The 16,424-nt window shown below is 49.5% G+C and overlaps 3 protein-coding genes across 3 annotated transcripts; 1 reads left to right on the top strand and 2 right to left on the bottom strand.

Moving 5' to 3' along the window:
• Positions 1 to 1,184: 1,184 nt before the first annotated feature.
• On the bottom strand, positions 1,185 to 8,714 carry PENARI_c001G09213 (1-phosphatidylinositol-3-phosphate 5-kinase FAB1; the record flags this gene model as incomplete). Its single annotated transcript, XM_022626850.1, has 2 exons — positions 1,185 to 1,293; positions 1,345 to 8,714. 2 exons carry the CDS (start codon positions 8,712 to 8,714, stop codon positions 1,185 to 1,187), a joined length of 7,479 nt encoding a protein of 2,492 aa, XP_022493923.1.
• Positions 8,715 to 9,111: 397 nt separating this feature from the next.
• Positions 9,112 to 13,106, top strand: PENARI_c001G03007 (uncharacterized protein; the record flags this gene model as incomplete). The annotated part of the gene is made up of 2 exons (XM_022626347.1): positions 9,112 to 9,267; positions 9,327 to 13,106. The coding sequence occupies 2 exons, from the start codon at positions 9,112 to 9,114 to the stop codon at positions 13,104 to 13,106; spliced, it is 3,936 nt and encodes a 1,311-aa protein (XP_022493806.1).
• A 1,030-nt stretch (positions 13,107 to 14,136) lies between these two features.
• Positions 14,137 to 15,218, bottom strand: PENARI_c001G03428 (SUR7/PalI family protein; the record flags this gene model as incomplete). The annotated part of the gene is made up of 2 exons (XM_022626386.1): positions 14,137 to 15,024; positions 15,081 to 15,218. 2 exons carry the CDS (start codon positions 15,216 to 15,218, stop codon positions 14,137 to 14,139), a joined length of 1,026 nt encoding a protein of 341 aa, XP_022493916.1.
• Positions 15,219 to 16,424: the final 1,206 nt, after the last annotated feature.

The following is a 16,424-nucleotide window of genomic DNA, read 5'->3' as shown; positions in this document are numbered from 1 at the left end:
CAATGGCTAAATGCATTTCCCGAATATCCCGTGCCGCGTCCCGGTTTTTGCCGATGGCTCCATGGGAGGTAATTATGGACTGGGTTTGTGTGATCGGGGGAGAATATACTAAAAACGTTAGCTTCATAATAACTTATAGTTTGGGTGAATAAAGATCAAAGAAAAATTTCCAGTGGAAAGTGATGGTCGATAAATGGAGATAAGTTACGGAGAGTCTACAGTGTATATGATAGTAAGTGTGCACACCGTTGTTGCTATACAGTATATACATATTCAAGCAACTCGATTTTGTATCAAAGAATCAATATTCCATGAATATATTAGCGGCGCCTCGATTAAGTACTGACAGTTCTTTATTTTTGACGCTTTTAGGTGTTGTCGGCAGGGCTTAGGGGTTTTAGGTCGTAATCTAGGGTACCGTTGAAGAAGGCGACACCCCAGAGCAGAGCGGTGACTATTAACAAGTTTGCGGAGACTATGTTCCAAGCATGGGATATAGATGCTGATATATATGTCTTGGAAAGAAGTGAGAATGCTGTTACATGTACATATTGTATTTAGATTACAGGCACTCAATTCGCATCTCAAGTATCGTCAACTATGGGATTTATATAGGGAAAAATCACAAAGACCCCCATAGAATGTTATTCGGACCCCTCTCCACTTGTCGAACCATAATTGACAAGGCATTGTAGTTGTATTTCACCGAGCATTATTACTTAGATACTGCTTCAACCGTTGAATATGTACATGTATACCTTGAATTGACGTATCGAATGGTGGGAGCGCGGAACTTGTATAGCTGCAAAAGGCTTTCTTGCAAACCCCATTTCTTTGGATAGTTTAGACTGAGTGGTAAAAAGGACATGCGATTCAAATTGGCTAGGAGAATGCTAATATTCGAAGGAATGTCATATGCATATATTCATGCAAGAGTAAGATAGATCTAAACAAACAAATGACCCACTGCGCCGCTTCATGTGGATTCGCTCGTACATCAGATATGATGTGGGTGCGAAGATAGTTAAAAACAAGGTCGTCTGTGCAGAGGTATTGTGACGTGCACATGGCATAGCGCATTGCTAAACAGACATGTCAAATGTCCAAAAAGCAGATCTGGACATGGATGCATCATCAAGTCATAAGTCATTATTGTATGGTTGACAAAACCGGAATCGATAGCACTAGAAACCGGGGTCTTCCAAGAAGCCATCGTCAATTTCGGCTTCCGTGGCTTGGTTCTCGCCCTGTGCATATCGATACATCGAATTTGGTTGTAATTGGTGCCAGCAGCTAGAAGAGTCAGTGTTTTACTATAGAAGAGAAGAGAACGGGGTGACATACCTTGGAGCTTGGAGTACGTATCGGGCCATCGCCTCACGGAAACGACCCTTGTATTCCCTAGGACTGGTGACTGTTGGTCGATTGCGGCCACCGCCACCGAATCCCTTATCCTTAATCCAGGACTCGAGCTTTTTGTCCCAGGTGTAGGTACGGATGCAGTCGATGATTCCGACCACCAGCTCGTCGCGGCTTTCGTCAATGGCAATCATGAGCGAGTAGTCCATGACGTCTTGGCGACCCAGGAAGAGAGTGTCATTCCACACACTTTGGCCGAGAAGTTTCTTCGAATGCTCACGGGCGAAAAGGGGTGTCTCATAAATGAAGTCCACCATGTTTTCGTCCAAAAGGACCTCATCCCGTTCACCGGTGCTTTGCACTTTGCGGTTTCGCATGGAGCCCTTGAGATCGAAGATACGGGTAGGAACGCGATCGTAGAACAGGTTCTCCATCAGAAGCAAGAACCAGTTGAACTCTGTTCCGGTAGCGGGGTTCTTGATGATGACCTGGTAGAAGCCAAACATCTTGGCGATCGCAGATGGCAATTCATGGAACAACGCCTCGGACATGATTTGGAAGTATGCTGGAGCAAACTTGAGGAAGGCCTGTGTTTCAATTGGCGACAGTGATTTGAGAATGAAACGATCGTCAAGAGTCTTCAAGAATAACGACTTGGTCTTGCCGCCCTTTGAGTCCCATTTTGCGCATCGGGACAACGATTCGACGATTCGATCCGCCACGCCACACTTCTTGCGCAGTGCATCGAATTGTTCCGCATAGAACACCTTGCACAGCATCTTGGCTTGACCTTCTTGGAATTGGTACTTGAGGTGAGTGCCCGTGGGTCGCAAGAGAGCATGCTCGACGCGTGCTTCTTTCGCGGCCTCGATATCACTCTTGGGCTCTGGTTGATGTTCCTCCATCTCGTCATACCGTTGCTGAATGCTTGAAAGCTTTTCTTTGTAGTCAGAGGAGTCCAACGCAAACGCCACCAGAGAACTCGGCTCATCCTCGCGCACAATGATATCACAATCGGCAAAAACGTGATCCATAACACTGAGGGGATAATCAAGGGATGCCCATCCACTCGCAGAGCGCTCAGACCAGAAGTTCGTCAGCATCTTCACAAGTGTAGTACGCTCATGCTTGGGCATATCCTTGAAATCAATTGACTCGTCTTCTGCCAAGTTTTTGGTTTCTTCGTGCGAATCTACCGGATGAAGATCCTCAGTCGTGGTTCGATCTTCATCACTTTGGCCTTCGTCTGGTTCGGCATCAGAAAACAGCTGGGTATCAGGACGGTGATCCGGTCCTGCCTCGTTAGGCTCAGTGGGTGAGTCTTTTGGCAAGGGATGTTGATGGTGCTCTTCACGAGGTCTCTCATTGACGAGTTCGTCACTTTGACGGCCCAAGTCGTCCATTAGGATCCGCGGGGCAGACGGCGGAGATTCCTCGCCGTCAACTGGAGGCTCGCGTTCTTCCACAGCCTCTCTTACATTCCGATAGACTTCCACAATGGGCTTCGAGGACGCCAACGGGAATGCACGTGAGTAAGTGCCTCGGGCAGCTCGCTGACGTCTCTCTCGCTGTCTTTCTTTCTCGAATTCTCGACTCAGCTGTTCAAAATGTCTAGCAAGATTGGAGACCTGGGAGCTTCCCCTCTTTCCTGGAGTAGACCGTGGGATAAGAGAGTGACCGGAAGCAAACCGAGTACTTTTGAGGGCACTCAAGCCCAAACGGTCGCTCAGCTTCTTGTCCGACTTGGGGGACTCGCTTCCAGATTTATCAAGATCAACTGGGTTAGTGGTTGCTATTTTCAAGCTTGGAAGCGCAATGCTGCTGATAGTCCTGTCCCTCGGAATATTCGCTGGTTGGGATTGAGCGCGCAAAAGGGGAGGAGACCGTGCTTTACCAGAGCGTCGAAAGGCTGCTTCGGTAGGGCGGGGAATCGCCGAAGGTCGACGTATTGGGGTACTTGGAAAAGTGATTCCGCCATCTTCTTTCCCGCTGTCCTTCCCTTCCTTCAGGAACACAGAAGTTTTCGGTGATATCGAATCTGACGATCCATCGGTGGAGTCCACCGCAGGGAAATTGGGGTCGGGCAACGTTTGATTCGAACTGAGATCCGTGTCGACAGGACCACGTTCTAGTTGACCTGAAGGTACGGCCAAGTCAAGATGGCGGACTTCCTCTTGCGACACAGCTTCATCTTGAGGGGAAGACCTTTTCTCATTGTCTGCATCAACTGACACCCCCTCTTCGACTGATGCTGAATGAGAGGGGAGCTCAATTTCCGAGAATTCCTCGCGGTGCTTTTTGCCAGCGTGTTCTTCAACGACTGAGACCAGTACATTCTGTGCCTTTTCTGGGGAAAGGGTCATGCGCCTCATCATCCGTGGCCTATCGACTTCTTCCTCGTTCTCATCATCTGCGTCGTTTGGGGCTCGCAAGGGGTCTTCTGGGGAGACTGATGTGGCATCCTTGTCAAGGAAAATCTTTTTGAGCTGTAGCGTTGCCATATGCTTGATATCTTTCTCAGAGGGGAAAAAGTTATTCTCGAAATCAGCAAAGGTGGTGTCCCATTCAACAACCTTTTCTTGCACTGCACGGAGCACCTCATTCAGAGGTATGATCTCCCAGTAGCGAGAACTTGTGTATTTGTCTTGCAGGTGCCGGATCAGAGAATTGTGATCTTCATGACCCTTCTTAGTCAAAGATTCAATCTTTTTCTTGCAGCTGTCTACCAACTCAGGAACAACACTGTCGACATTAATGCCTTTCAAACGAGCTTGAACAGATGCCATGAAGTTTTTGATGCGCTGCTCGGTGCGCAGATAGACTTCGTTTCTCAACTTCAAGTCATTGTCCACCTTCCAAGTAACACGAGGGCGAGGAACGATGATCTCAAGGAGACGAATGGGATCATACTGTACTCGCAGAGCAACGTCTTTGAAGCCGAAATAGCGGATATGATCCCGCTGCAGATCATGGGGGCAAACCCCAGCACGAGCATGCAGATTTCTACCCCAAAAGGATAGCTCTAAGTATTTTCCGAAAGAGTACTTCCATGTGTTCTCCGACATTGGACTCACTTGGGTTTCATTGCCGCATATCTTGCAACAACTCCACATCAACACGATATCCTGAAGACCAGGCAATTTGGATGGGTAGGGCTGAACCAGCACGCTGATTTGCGCATCACCATGCACATACTGACGGTGATGCTCAAACATACGTTTCTCGCAGCCATTAACAGTGCAAACTGCATTGGCTGAGTGGCACAGGTCTTCAACATACTGCCCAATTGTGAGGTCGGACTCGAAAATAACGTCATCGCCATGCTCATTGTAGAATTCTAGAGCAAAGACGTCCGGTCCAGAGCAAGGCACTGATGTTGTTGTGCAGACGAGGCTGTAGAGAACGACAAGGTTCTGATGTGAATAGGGATCGAACATGTTGGGGTTTCCCGAGACGTAGGCCTCCCATTGGCGCTTTTGGGTTTGATAGTGATACAGCGCTCGGTCATATTCCGCATCATGAGCAGCACGCAGCACTTCCTTGACTTTTGCTGGGGCGTCTTGCGGTGATTGATGCACCATTTCTGGGGTGATGAGAACGAACTTCTGCTGCTTCGCCTTCTCATCTGTGAGTTCGTCAGAGTCGCCGTCGTGATCACGGAGACGTTTCAGATAGGCGAGTCTGCGTTCCATTTCCCGCGTACGCATCAGAAGATACGGAGGTTCAAATTTGACGAAAGGCGAAGCAGAGAGAATCTTGGTCTGGTGATCTTGGACCATATCGTCATAGTACGTCGGCATTGGAATATCGTCTGGGACATCCGTGGCATCAGGTGCCACAAGGATTTGACTATCAGAGATGTCGCCAGTGTTCTCGCTAGTTCCGTGCTGAGTCTCGCTCTCATTGGCGGCCTGTGATATGATTTTCTTGTCCTTATTAGCTGCCACCTGCGATTCTGTCGGCGAGGTTGGTATCTGTGCAAATTCATCTCGCATAACATATGTTTCCAATCGAAGGTTATAGACAACGTAGATCATGAACTCAGTGATCCTCTTCACTTTTCCAAGAACTTCCTCATCATCGCCGCGCAGGACAATGGTGCAACCGAGTTCTTTCGGACAGCCAGAGATATACATGTAGGTCTTCTTTCGACCACTATGAACATAGGTCTTCACGTCAAAGCTGCTGCAATCACTATGCAAAGTGGTTGTCAAGAGCTTATCCATGGATGTCACAATCCTAGTCTGCGTACATCTCGATACGGCCTCCAGAACAGATGGCTTCACATTATACGCAGTTGCAATACCAGCTTTCTCGAGAAGTTCGAGCGCTAGGCCAGAAACATTCTTTTCGACCAAAAGCAAATTTGGGTGCAATGCTGCGATTCGACTGGCCAGGTTCTCCAAGAATTCACGCTCTTGCCTGATAACAGGCTCGAGACTCATGAAATGTTGTTGCTGACGGGCATATTCGAGAGGGAATGTGATGATCAAGATGTTTGGACTTGGGATGCTTCTTGGCATGCTCTTCAAAGCCAAGTTTTTGGTAAAGACGAGACCGGATACGTAGGCAGTATCCCCAGGCCGGCCACCGGGAATTTTCTTCAATTTGACGTAGTGACGGATATCCATATCATCCCCTCGTTGGACGTCTGGATCGACTTCATCTGCTGCTTTCAATAATATTGGTATCAGGGCATTCTCCCAACTATCACCGCTAGGAATAGCGGACTCCACAAGAAGTTGACGCAGAAGCTTTCGTACATGTTCTAGGCTCGCTCTGTTCAACTCAACCGGCGGTGCTCCATGGCCTCTCATTGACGAGCTCCGGGTCATCTTAAACCCAGCATGGTTAAGATTAATGGGCAAAGGAACCGTTGGCAAAGAGACGTCATGAAGCATGTCCTTTGATGTCCTGGGTGAATGGCGGTGCATGCTGCTTGCAACGCTCAGGTTCCGACGACGAGATGAACGGGGTAGGTTCACAGCTCTTGAGCTAGTGATACTGGCTTCGTCGGGGTCTCTATTCATACTAGGAGTACTTCGGTCTCCAAAAGCAGATCTGCCCTTTTTCAAAGAGGCTAGCAGCCCGCCAAAAGAGGCTCTCTCGCCATCACCTCCACTTTTGGACAAAGCGCCCTCAGAGACTGCAGACAAAAGGCTAGGTTGTTCATCGCCGCTTGATGCATCATCAGAAAGATATTGAGCCAGATCAGGGTCAATGATGTTATCTTTGTGAAAAGCAGGCAGCCGGGATTCAAAGCCTGTGTCATCTGCATGTCGGCGTTGAAAAGGCGCTCGGTCTTCATGTGTCTTGAAACCCCGAATGTACTGCTGACGAGAATGATGTCGTTTGTGACTCATGGAATGCGGTCTTGTACCGAGCGAGGACCGCAATGACCGTGAAGAAGTAGGTCGTGCCAGCGGGCGATCAGGGTTGATTTCGAGGACCGCCGAGCGGCGATTGTGGCCCTCGCCAGCGCGCCGTGTAGCTGGTATGGCCATTGTTGGAGTTCTGAGAACATGATCAATTGACTGGGATATGATAGAGGATGAATCATCGTCATCTGCTGATGCCCGTGTGTTATTCCCCCAGCCGAGTTCAGCAACCCGCGAGTTGGAAACTATGGGGCTTTGCTCACTATCTGAGAACTCGGAAGAATCATCATCATGGGCATTGATCATTTTCTCGCAAGGGTTGCAAACTCGGATGCTTCCAGGCTGGCCAAACCGCGCTCCCGAAATGAGCAAAGTACATTTTGAATCAAAGATTTGACCACAGGTTCGACAATGGTGTTTTCGACGAAATGTGGTAAAGGGATCGCCACAGTGGAAGCAGTCTTTGGCATTCTCATCGCGCATCCAGTAGTCTCTGCTAAGCAACTTACTTCTTAACTGAGACAACACACCATCGCCTCCGGCGGTCAGTTGACGGTTGGGCTGCGAGTGTTGACTAGCAGCCTGACCAATTTTGGTTTTCAACGGAGGCAAAGAAGAAATCGTGGTCATGGTCCCTGCTGTGGTGGTTCGTGACATATCATAACCAGGTAGTCGCCCAGCTCGGGTTGGGATTTTTTTATCCCTGAGTTGATCGGGGAGAATGATCTTGTGCGGCTCATTGGCACCCGCACCTTCACGAGAGCCAGTCGCTGCCTTGGTGGAAGGTTTATCTGGGTGGTATGTAGCCTCATCACGGGATGAAAGTCTTGAAAGGCTAGTCGAGGCAGATATTGAAGCTCGCGGCTCGTCATAACGAGAAGATGCTCGCGAGTCCGATCTGTCTCCCAAACGCTGAGACACACGATCCTGGATTGACTCAGTTTGCTTACAACTTCGGAGCATGGCAGTCTGGGGCGCGTTTTCAGGCGGTCTTTGTGAATCAGCAGAGACTGATTTTCGAGACTGGTTGTCGGGAATGTGGGTGGCCAAGATATGTAATTCTTTGGGGTTCGATTGACCCTGGTCCTCATGGCTGTCATGCATCTTTCCAGATAGCACCGGCGAATTGGAGAGGTTCTGGCTCAACAAAGATGAAGTTTGACTCATGGAAAGATCGACGGCGCCATCCTTACTACCAATACTTGCAGATTCTGCACCGTGAACTCCTTGGAATGGGGCTTGGGACGGGACATTGATGGAGCTACTTCTTGAGTGATTGGGTTCTCCAATAACGTTGACATGTCGCTGGTTGACTGTTGGTTCTGCGGCGACAGCGGTTCCGGTGGCTTTCGTCAACGGTGCGATGCCGGGCTTGATCCCTGGGGACGGTGGAATGGATGTCTTTGAAGATACGCTGCCACTCTTGGAGGATATTCGGGATCTTCTTCCCGTGGTTGTCGGTTGCGCGGGATCCTGCTGAGACTGAAAATTCGCTACAACAGGCGATTGAAGCCTTGAACCTTGCAAAGAGGGAGGCTGTGACGGTAGGTGATCAGCCGAGCTACCGGCTGGGTCTGAGACCTGTTTGACCAGCGAACGTTCCGATGCAGGAGTCTTGACCGCGGAGGTTTCGGCCGTGTTCTTGTCTGTAGGCTTTCCACCGCTGACAATATCTCTCACTCCCCCCACTGAAGTCCTAAAGCGACTGTATAGACCACTTAATCCACCTTGTAGCTCTTCGGATAACCCTTTTTCGTCAGACGTAGAGGATGGTACCGGCGGACTGCTGAATTCTTCGAACAGAGTGAGTGATTCGGACTGATATGCTGCACTGTGTATGTGATCGAGAGCTGCATTCGTCGATTCTCGCTCGGTCTGAGTCGTTGCCATCGAGCTGCGGGACCGACGTCGGCCGGGGGGAAGTGACATAGACGACGTCGACGGACTGCGTGAGCCTTGGGACTGCTGAGACTCCATGATGGTATGTCCAAAGGGTCGCAGAATGACAAGTTAGGCAGAAAGATCTCAGATCATCCCCACACAGGAGATGGGCACTGTTGACAGCCGGTCATTCGAGGCAAAAGCGCGATAGGATAAGTTGGAAGTGGATCGAGCGCTCAAGAGCGCTAAACCCCAAGGTCCGGGCGAGGAAAAGCTGTAGATGTCAAAAAGTTGTAGATCTTCTCTCCGCACTTGACCTCCAAGCTGTGAAATGACGTGGTGGAGCTGAGTCAGCTGGGGCGCGTTTCGCGTCTTATCGATTGGCAATTTTTGGTGTATCACCGCTGCTTCACGATGTGACTACATCAAATGCCAATTCTTGACTCTCAGCTATGACACAGCTCTACCTTCGTCACAAAACTGGATTCGCACGATGAATCCAGTTAGTCCCTGGCTGGCGGCGTTGGCCGAACAATGTCTCTTGTTTTACCTTGGCCGAAACAGTCAGGATGGAATCGAAGTGGAAGATCTTGAGGGTTGCCTCAGCTTCAGTGTGCGCGGGCTTGTCATGCCAGCGATAATTGACAAGGTACGGGCTCAGTCAATATCTCAGAGTCCCTTGCGACTAACATATCTGGTGTCTATTAGTGGGGACAGGGAGACGGTGATCGCGCAACGTTGACGGACTCCAAGAATCAAATCGATGCCATCTTCTCGCGCGATTCGCTAAACGAGCATGAAGCGAGCTCACCTTGCCCGCCTACAATCAAAGAAGGACCCAAAAAGCAACTAATTGAGCTTCTTGATGTGAGGTTGGCTCTTGTGTACTCGACAAGTTCCCCCGAGATCGAGCTTCGTGTCAACCGCTTTCGCATACGTTGGAATCAGGTCACTAAAGGGGAGCCTCCTAAACCGAAACTCAAGAAGACGCCGGCTATCAAAGTTCTATTGAAAGAGGCGTGTCAGAAAACGCAGAAAAGTTCCGTTGATGCTAGACCCAATGGCCAAGAAGATATTGCTTTGGCTGAGCCTTCAATCTCCCCGTTTGACCAACGGGCGTCGCCCGATTCTCAATTTGAGTCGATGGGATCGCAGTTCTTCTCTCAAGTTCTCTCCAATACCAACCACGACACACAGAGGAACAATAATAGAAGGAATCACGTTTCTCTCGATAAGGAGGCAATCCTTGGGCTCTTGAGACCTTCTGCTGGCCTGATTCATACTAGTACAGAAACCCCCAGCCTGCCTCTGGGTAGTAGCAACAGCACGCAGTCTGCCTTATCGGACGGAAAAACACCGATTGAATCAGGAGAACACTCCTCATACAGACCGTCGAGCACGCTCGCTGAAGCTGGATGCCCCGACATATCTGATGCCAATGCACCCCGTCCCAATGCCAGCCAGGATATCGTTGACCCGGCAGCCATTGAGACACAATCTGCGTCTTCTTCGATTGATCTAGTTGATCGCGACGAGACTGTGAATAGGGAAGAACAAAAAAAGGATGATGTCTCAAAGAAAAGGCAACGCGACAGCACAGATGCACATTCGCTGACATCTCCTGATGGCACAGATTCCCAAAGGCTGCGAAAGCCAGGTATTACGTCGCCATCGAACAAACGACAGCGTACTGATACTGGAGAAATGACTCAAATGGACCTGAATGAAATCAAAGAGATACGAAATGAGCCCGAGCCTGAGCCAGTGCTCTCCGAGTTACTGAATTTACCCACGCACCAACTGTTGCCAGATCCGTGGAATGTAATGACAAAGATATCGACGAGTGATGTCCATATCCCCAAAGAGCAAGCCGATCTCTTCGAGCCACTTGTGTGGATCCAACAGGGCTCTGGTGAATCTACGCCGATGTGTCATGTACCGCCCAGACTTTTAACGAGATGGAACGACATCGCTCAAAGAAGAAAATTATTGGCGAAGAAAGATCAGAGAGGTGGAAATCCGACGCCAAGCCCGCAAGATATCAACAGATCTGGATCTGTTGCTGAGTCGGAGACCAACAGTCAAATATCAGAACCTTTCTCTCACTGGTCTGCTTCCCCGGAAAGGACCCCCGGAAAGATCCTTCCGCCTAACAGCCCGTCTCCAAGGAAATCCAGGAACATAAGGGAGGGTGCAACGCCAAGCGGTACTCAATCCAGCGCCTATCAAACTGCAGAAGATGGTGACGTAGATATGGCGAATGGATCTCATACTACTTCTCAGCCTGCGCGGGAGGTTGTCCCTTCCCGAAGTATTCCTGATATTGTCGCGCATCGCGCGTCTCAGTATCCTGAGGACTCAACAATGATCTTGAAGGAAGCAGAATCTCGATATCAAAATCCTGGTGATGCCCCATCTCAAGAGCACAATCATTCCGATCCAAGCATTGAGATTGAGGAACAAACACCAAAACCAATACAGGAACCTCGGGATGGAATGCGCTCTGCATGCCCTCCAGCCACCCCAGAATCTCACCAGCCCGAGTCAAGTGGCGATGAAAGTGATGAGACCGAGATGGAGACATCCGTCCCTTGCGCTCTGGGGGCAAGTATTCCACCGAGCAGTCAGCCAGAACAGCAAATAGATAGTTCAGGTAACAGCTCGGGCCTATCACTTCCAAGATCCATTAGGAAAAGTGTACAAGTCGTCGAGACGCCTGCTGTCCAAACGACTCCTTCACAACGCGAGAAACAAGGCAACAAGACAGTTAAACCGGAGCATTCAAGCTCCCAGCAGCCATCATCCCAAGCAGCCAAGACATCCTCTCAATCTCGAATTCTCGCTACCTACCGCTTGCAAGAAAGCAACACGCAAAGTGACCCTTCTCAAGAGGCACTAAACCCATCTTTACCGATCGAAGATGAATCCCTTCGGGTGGACGTGCTAGGTACTCAGACTCAAGCCAGCAGCTCGCATCCGACATCGCAAGAGACCCCTCGGTCCCACACAGAAGTTGTGCTCGATTCGTCAAAAACCGTTCAGCGCCAGTGGGACTCGTCTCTGTTCAGCTCACAGCCCTCTGCCAACTCTTCCTCTTTCTCTTTTGCTAGCTTTCATCCGCAGCCCATGTCCCAACTCAATGGACCAAGCCAGAATTCTATGGGAGAACTGACCTCTCTCGATGGCGCGACGTACTTCCCAGACACGTCTCTGGGTGATTCATCGGGCTGGACCGCTCCTGATGCCGAATCCCCATCAAAGCCTCGCAAAATCCGACAAATTGAAGGCACTGATACCATGACGACGTTCCAAAGTCCAAATGGCGGGCTGGTGGCACGGCGTCAGAGCTTTATTGACAAGCCCGACCAGACCGCCCAAGCATTTATCTTTTACGAAAAATTCTGTAATGACTATCCGCCGTATTCTGGAGATTTTGCTCATTTCACCGAGATGTGCGCGAAGCTGCGGGCCCTTCGCGAAAAGGGTGCTCTGCAACGCTCCTTCCTGTGGGACGACTTTGTTATCTTACATCTCGAAGAGTATCAGCGTCACGTGGAAGATTGCGCGTCGCAAGATTTCAAGACATTGAAATACGAAGACTTCTTCTGCTCAAGCTTTGCAAGGCCCCGGCACAAGAAACGAAGCCTGACCACCCGCGCGGTCAATGTGGCTGCATCTCAGTTTGTTCCACCTGATACAACGACCTCATCAAGTCAGCCGCCCCCATGCCCAGTGGCTACCCAGGGCGAACGTGCACACCTTTCTTTCACGGCGAATCTCGTGGACAAATTATCAGACCTCCACACTCGTTCATCTAACAATGCCAGTGCCAATGATATTCCCAATAGTCCTAGCACCAACACAGACATACCCCTTGCAACACAACATTCGCCTTTACACCATTCGGGCACACTGCCTGCAGTGCAAGTCAAATTAGAACCGGATAGTTCCAGCAACGAAGTGTTGGACACTCAAGCTCATACAATGAGCAGCAGTGGGCAAAGGCCTGTACTTTCCAGCTCGGACCAGAATATGGATGATTCAACGCAGCATGATGAAGACGACACAAAGATCAAGCCTGATTTGAGCGAAATTGATATGACCGAAGCCGATGAATCTCAGGAGGCAGATCGCACCCACCACAGAACTGCCAGCATTGAACTTGGCGATGACACCGAGCACCGCCACAGTTCTCTAGTTTCTCCCCCGGCTTCAACGCAGGCTGTCGCCGAAGTCGCCGCTTCTACTGATGATGTCCAACAAGAGCCACCAAGGCCACGGCCCTGGTTCCGATCACTTAGGAATATCTTTCCTGCTGGCCCCGTATGGTCTGATGACCCCAACACGCCCTTTAAGCGCTGGGCTCGAGAAGACCAGAATGTTCTCCAGGAACTCAATCGTCGTGGCGGCGCGAAGATCCAACTCGATGACAAGGGTGTCATCTGCCGTCCTACCTACAAACGAGAGAAGGGCCCTGGATCATCGTGATTCCATATTAACTACTTTCTATTCTCCAACTGTATTATTCTTTTCCTTTTTCTTTTTGTCGACTCCGGCGCTGGTCAGTCGAATAGCTGATGGGGAGTATGCACACCGGCGGATACCATTTGATTTTATTGCTTCGCTCTACTGGAGAAGAACAAGGTGGCCCTAATATTGCTCAATGCGTTTTCGTGTACAATATCTTCGCGTGCCACAATCAGCCTTAGCCTCAGAACTATTGAACGTTGCCTGCAAACTACAAGCCATTTAACCTCATCAGTTGTAACCAACTCCAATATAACGTGGAAACTTCCAATAACGCAGACCATTCCAATATACGACTAAATATAACTGCACAACTAAGTAAACAGTCTATTTTCCACATCTGTGTTTCCCGGCTCCTTAAACCCCAGGACAAGGCTCAAGCAACGATGAAATTAGCGAAATGGAGATCGATGCTAATCAGATTTGAGTTCAATCCCAGCCCTGTGGAGCATGCAATCAAGAGGACATAAATTAAGGCTCGAGCCTTGTAGTTCTATAACATGTTTAGTATTGGCCCCGAGGCTTTCAGCTTCAAGGTTCGCAGGGGCCACTGTTCTGTGGCGCAATAGCGTTGAAGCTAGTGAGACCCACTGAGAATGGCGAGCCTCATGACTCGCGCGGTGGGAGTGGCGTTTTCGAGCTGGATGCTCAAGCGAAAGATTCCTGTTTTTGGCGGACTTGCATATGCTGGGCTTACTACGAGTGAGGCAGACGTGTGATATAATGTTTTATATTGGAGTCGCAAAATGCAGAAACTAATCATTCCTCCGTATGTAGAGGTCGAGAACAATGTACATAATGCAAGTTTATTCAGAGACTGTAGTCTTTCTGTGCAAGAAAAGGCATGATAATCATCAAAAAAGACCCATAGAAAATGGTCATAAAAGGCATGCAAAAAAAAAAATAAAAAACACGGTGAACGCCTTGGTATCGCCAGTCTAAAAACGCTTCAGAGTGTACATTCAAAAGGAACTCGTAGTCTTTTTGGTGCTTAGACGTGACGGAAAGGCTCGTATGCATTTTGCCGCTGGTTGGTCATGGGGATGTCGTTGTGGTGAGCGGGAGGAGGAGGGTAGGCAGTGTTGTGGCCCTGAGGAGCATAAGGCTGGCTACCGAAGGGAGGGTGGCCGGCCCCAATGGGCTCGTAGGTGTAGGGAGCCTTCTCGGCGGTGACGGAGCCGCGGGCGTTACCGCGGTTCTTGTGGCCGTAGGGGGAGCGGCCGGAGCAGCAGCAGGTGCTGAACATCCAGAAGATAGTACCGGCGAGAGAGAAGACCACGGCGAGCCAGGTTGCGGCGTAGATATTTGTGCCCATGGAGACTTTGACGCCGTAGGCCTTGGCCGCTGTGCCGAGGGAGCCCTTTGCGATGGAGAACATTATGGTCGATGTGAGCGAGGCTCCTAGAGTGAAGAGGAACGAGACAATCGAGACCATGGTGGTGACGCAGCTACCCCAGCGGCTGCAGATGGCGAAGATGCCGACCAGGATCTGAGCGCAGGTAGCGATGAAGGCGACCAGGTAGGCGATAAACATCCACTTGGAGACGGCCTTGTACACGCTCATGATCTTCTTGGCGTCAGTGCCGAGTGCGCTTCCAGCGTTGGTGTTCTCCAGGCCAAAGAGCGAAAGGGGGTCGAAGTAGAACTCGGCCTTGGGCTTTGAGCAGGAGGTGATGTTCGTCTTGCTGCCGGAGATGTCGCCCTCACAGTAACCCCAGAGACCAATGTCGTAGTAGTCGGCGAGACCCGATTCATTCTCAATGGTTTGAATGGCACTTGTGAGATCGTCCACAGTGACTGAGGTAATGCCAGCGTCGCGGAGGGCATTCTCAATCTCGGTCGTCGTTTGTGAGCTTGCGGTAATGTTTGAGATGTCAAGCTATAGAAGATAAGGGTTAGATGGGTCTAGGATCTCGAAAGCAGTAGATCACTTACGCGAAGGAAATATAGATTGTTCAAGGTACTTGAGCTGGCATTTGTGCAACCCAATCCCACCATGATAATGCAAATCAATGACGCGATGGTCAAGACGTAGGGCGTGAAGATACACGCCATGCGACCGGCTTTTCCCATGATGAAGTGGTGTGGGGGTGTTGAGAGGGGAAGATAGTATAGGGAGAAGTGAAGAGTGAGTGAGTTAAGATGAATGAATCTGGAGAAGGGGGGAGGGTAGTTTTTATCCTAACAGGATCATCGCAGCCTCGTAGACACACGGCACCAGCCTCCTTGAAAAGAGGCGCAGGGGTCAGCGGGCCAATCAGGGCTTGGCAGATCACGCCTCATGTCCACGTTTGCTTCTATTTGTGGCTACCACTAGGCTACTTTTGGATTAGTGGCAAGGCCCTTTAAACCTATCTATCCCTTCACAGTTAACAACATTATGGCTTTACTGTGTACAACATATGGAGTATATTCCGAGATCTTGTTTCTATCCCCCAAAGACATCACTCTCACAACATATCTCAATATATCGTTCAAACTCCATGTGTACCTGTGCCTGACCCAAATCTATCAAACAGTCCCATGGTTTGACGTAGGATCATCATTCCGGTGGCCAAAACAAGCGACTCCAAGCCTCGTCACCCCTTTCTACCCTGAACAGCCTTGTGGATCCCTTGATTATTATTATTATTATTTCCCCTACGCCTCGTAGCTGCGTAAGCCTAGTCTCGCTTTAATATCTTAGGCTTCTCCGTTTTGATCTTGGCACTCTGCCGTGTCCCAGAGCCTAAGTACCGCACATACCAATTCTTGGAACCCACTGGATCTATATTTATTTTTAAAGATAACCTTTTCTGGGGAGCCTTACGAACCTCTATACTGTCATGGTTCTAGCTGTTCGATTTTTCCAAAGCCACGCACATACGTACATGTAGATCACCAATTTGAACAGTCATCGGCTGACAATTTGTGCATGTCTGAACGCTGCTGCCAAGATTGATATGCCGTGGGCCTACCCTTCAAGGTAGAATCGCTGCGCTCTGATCAATTTATTATAGGCACTCCCTATATCGTATTGATACTATTGTCAATCCATGCAAGTGCATCTTGAAGCGTGCCTGATGACGTTTGTGAACATCATTATGTTGCTGTCTTATTTCCAGCGCAGCGGATCATTTAAAATGGTGGAAAGTTACACCACAATGTTTTACGCCACAAAGTTAAAAAGATAACAAAAAGAGTTTGACAACCCGGTTTAACAAATAACTTATCACTCAATAAATACTAATTCCCATTCGGCGATTAAAGACAATGTATCTTTATGAGAAGTATATTCCA

This window comes from Penicillium arizonense (assembly GCF_001773325.1).
Source record: "Penicillium arizonense strain CBS 141311 chromosome Unknown PENARI_contig001, whole genome shotgun sequence".
Taxonomy (NCBI): Eukaryota; Fungi; Ascomycota; class Eurotiomycetes; order Eurotiales; family Aspergillaceae; genus Penicillium; species Penicillium arizonense.
This window is presented reverse-complemented; position numbering and strand designations above follow the sequence as displayed.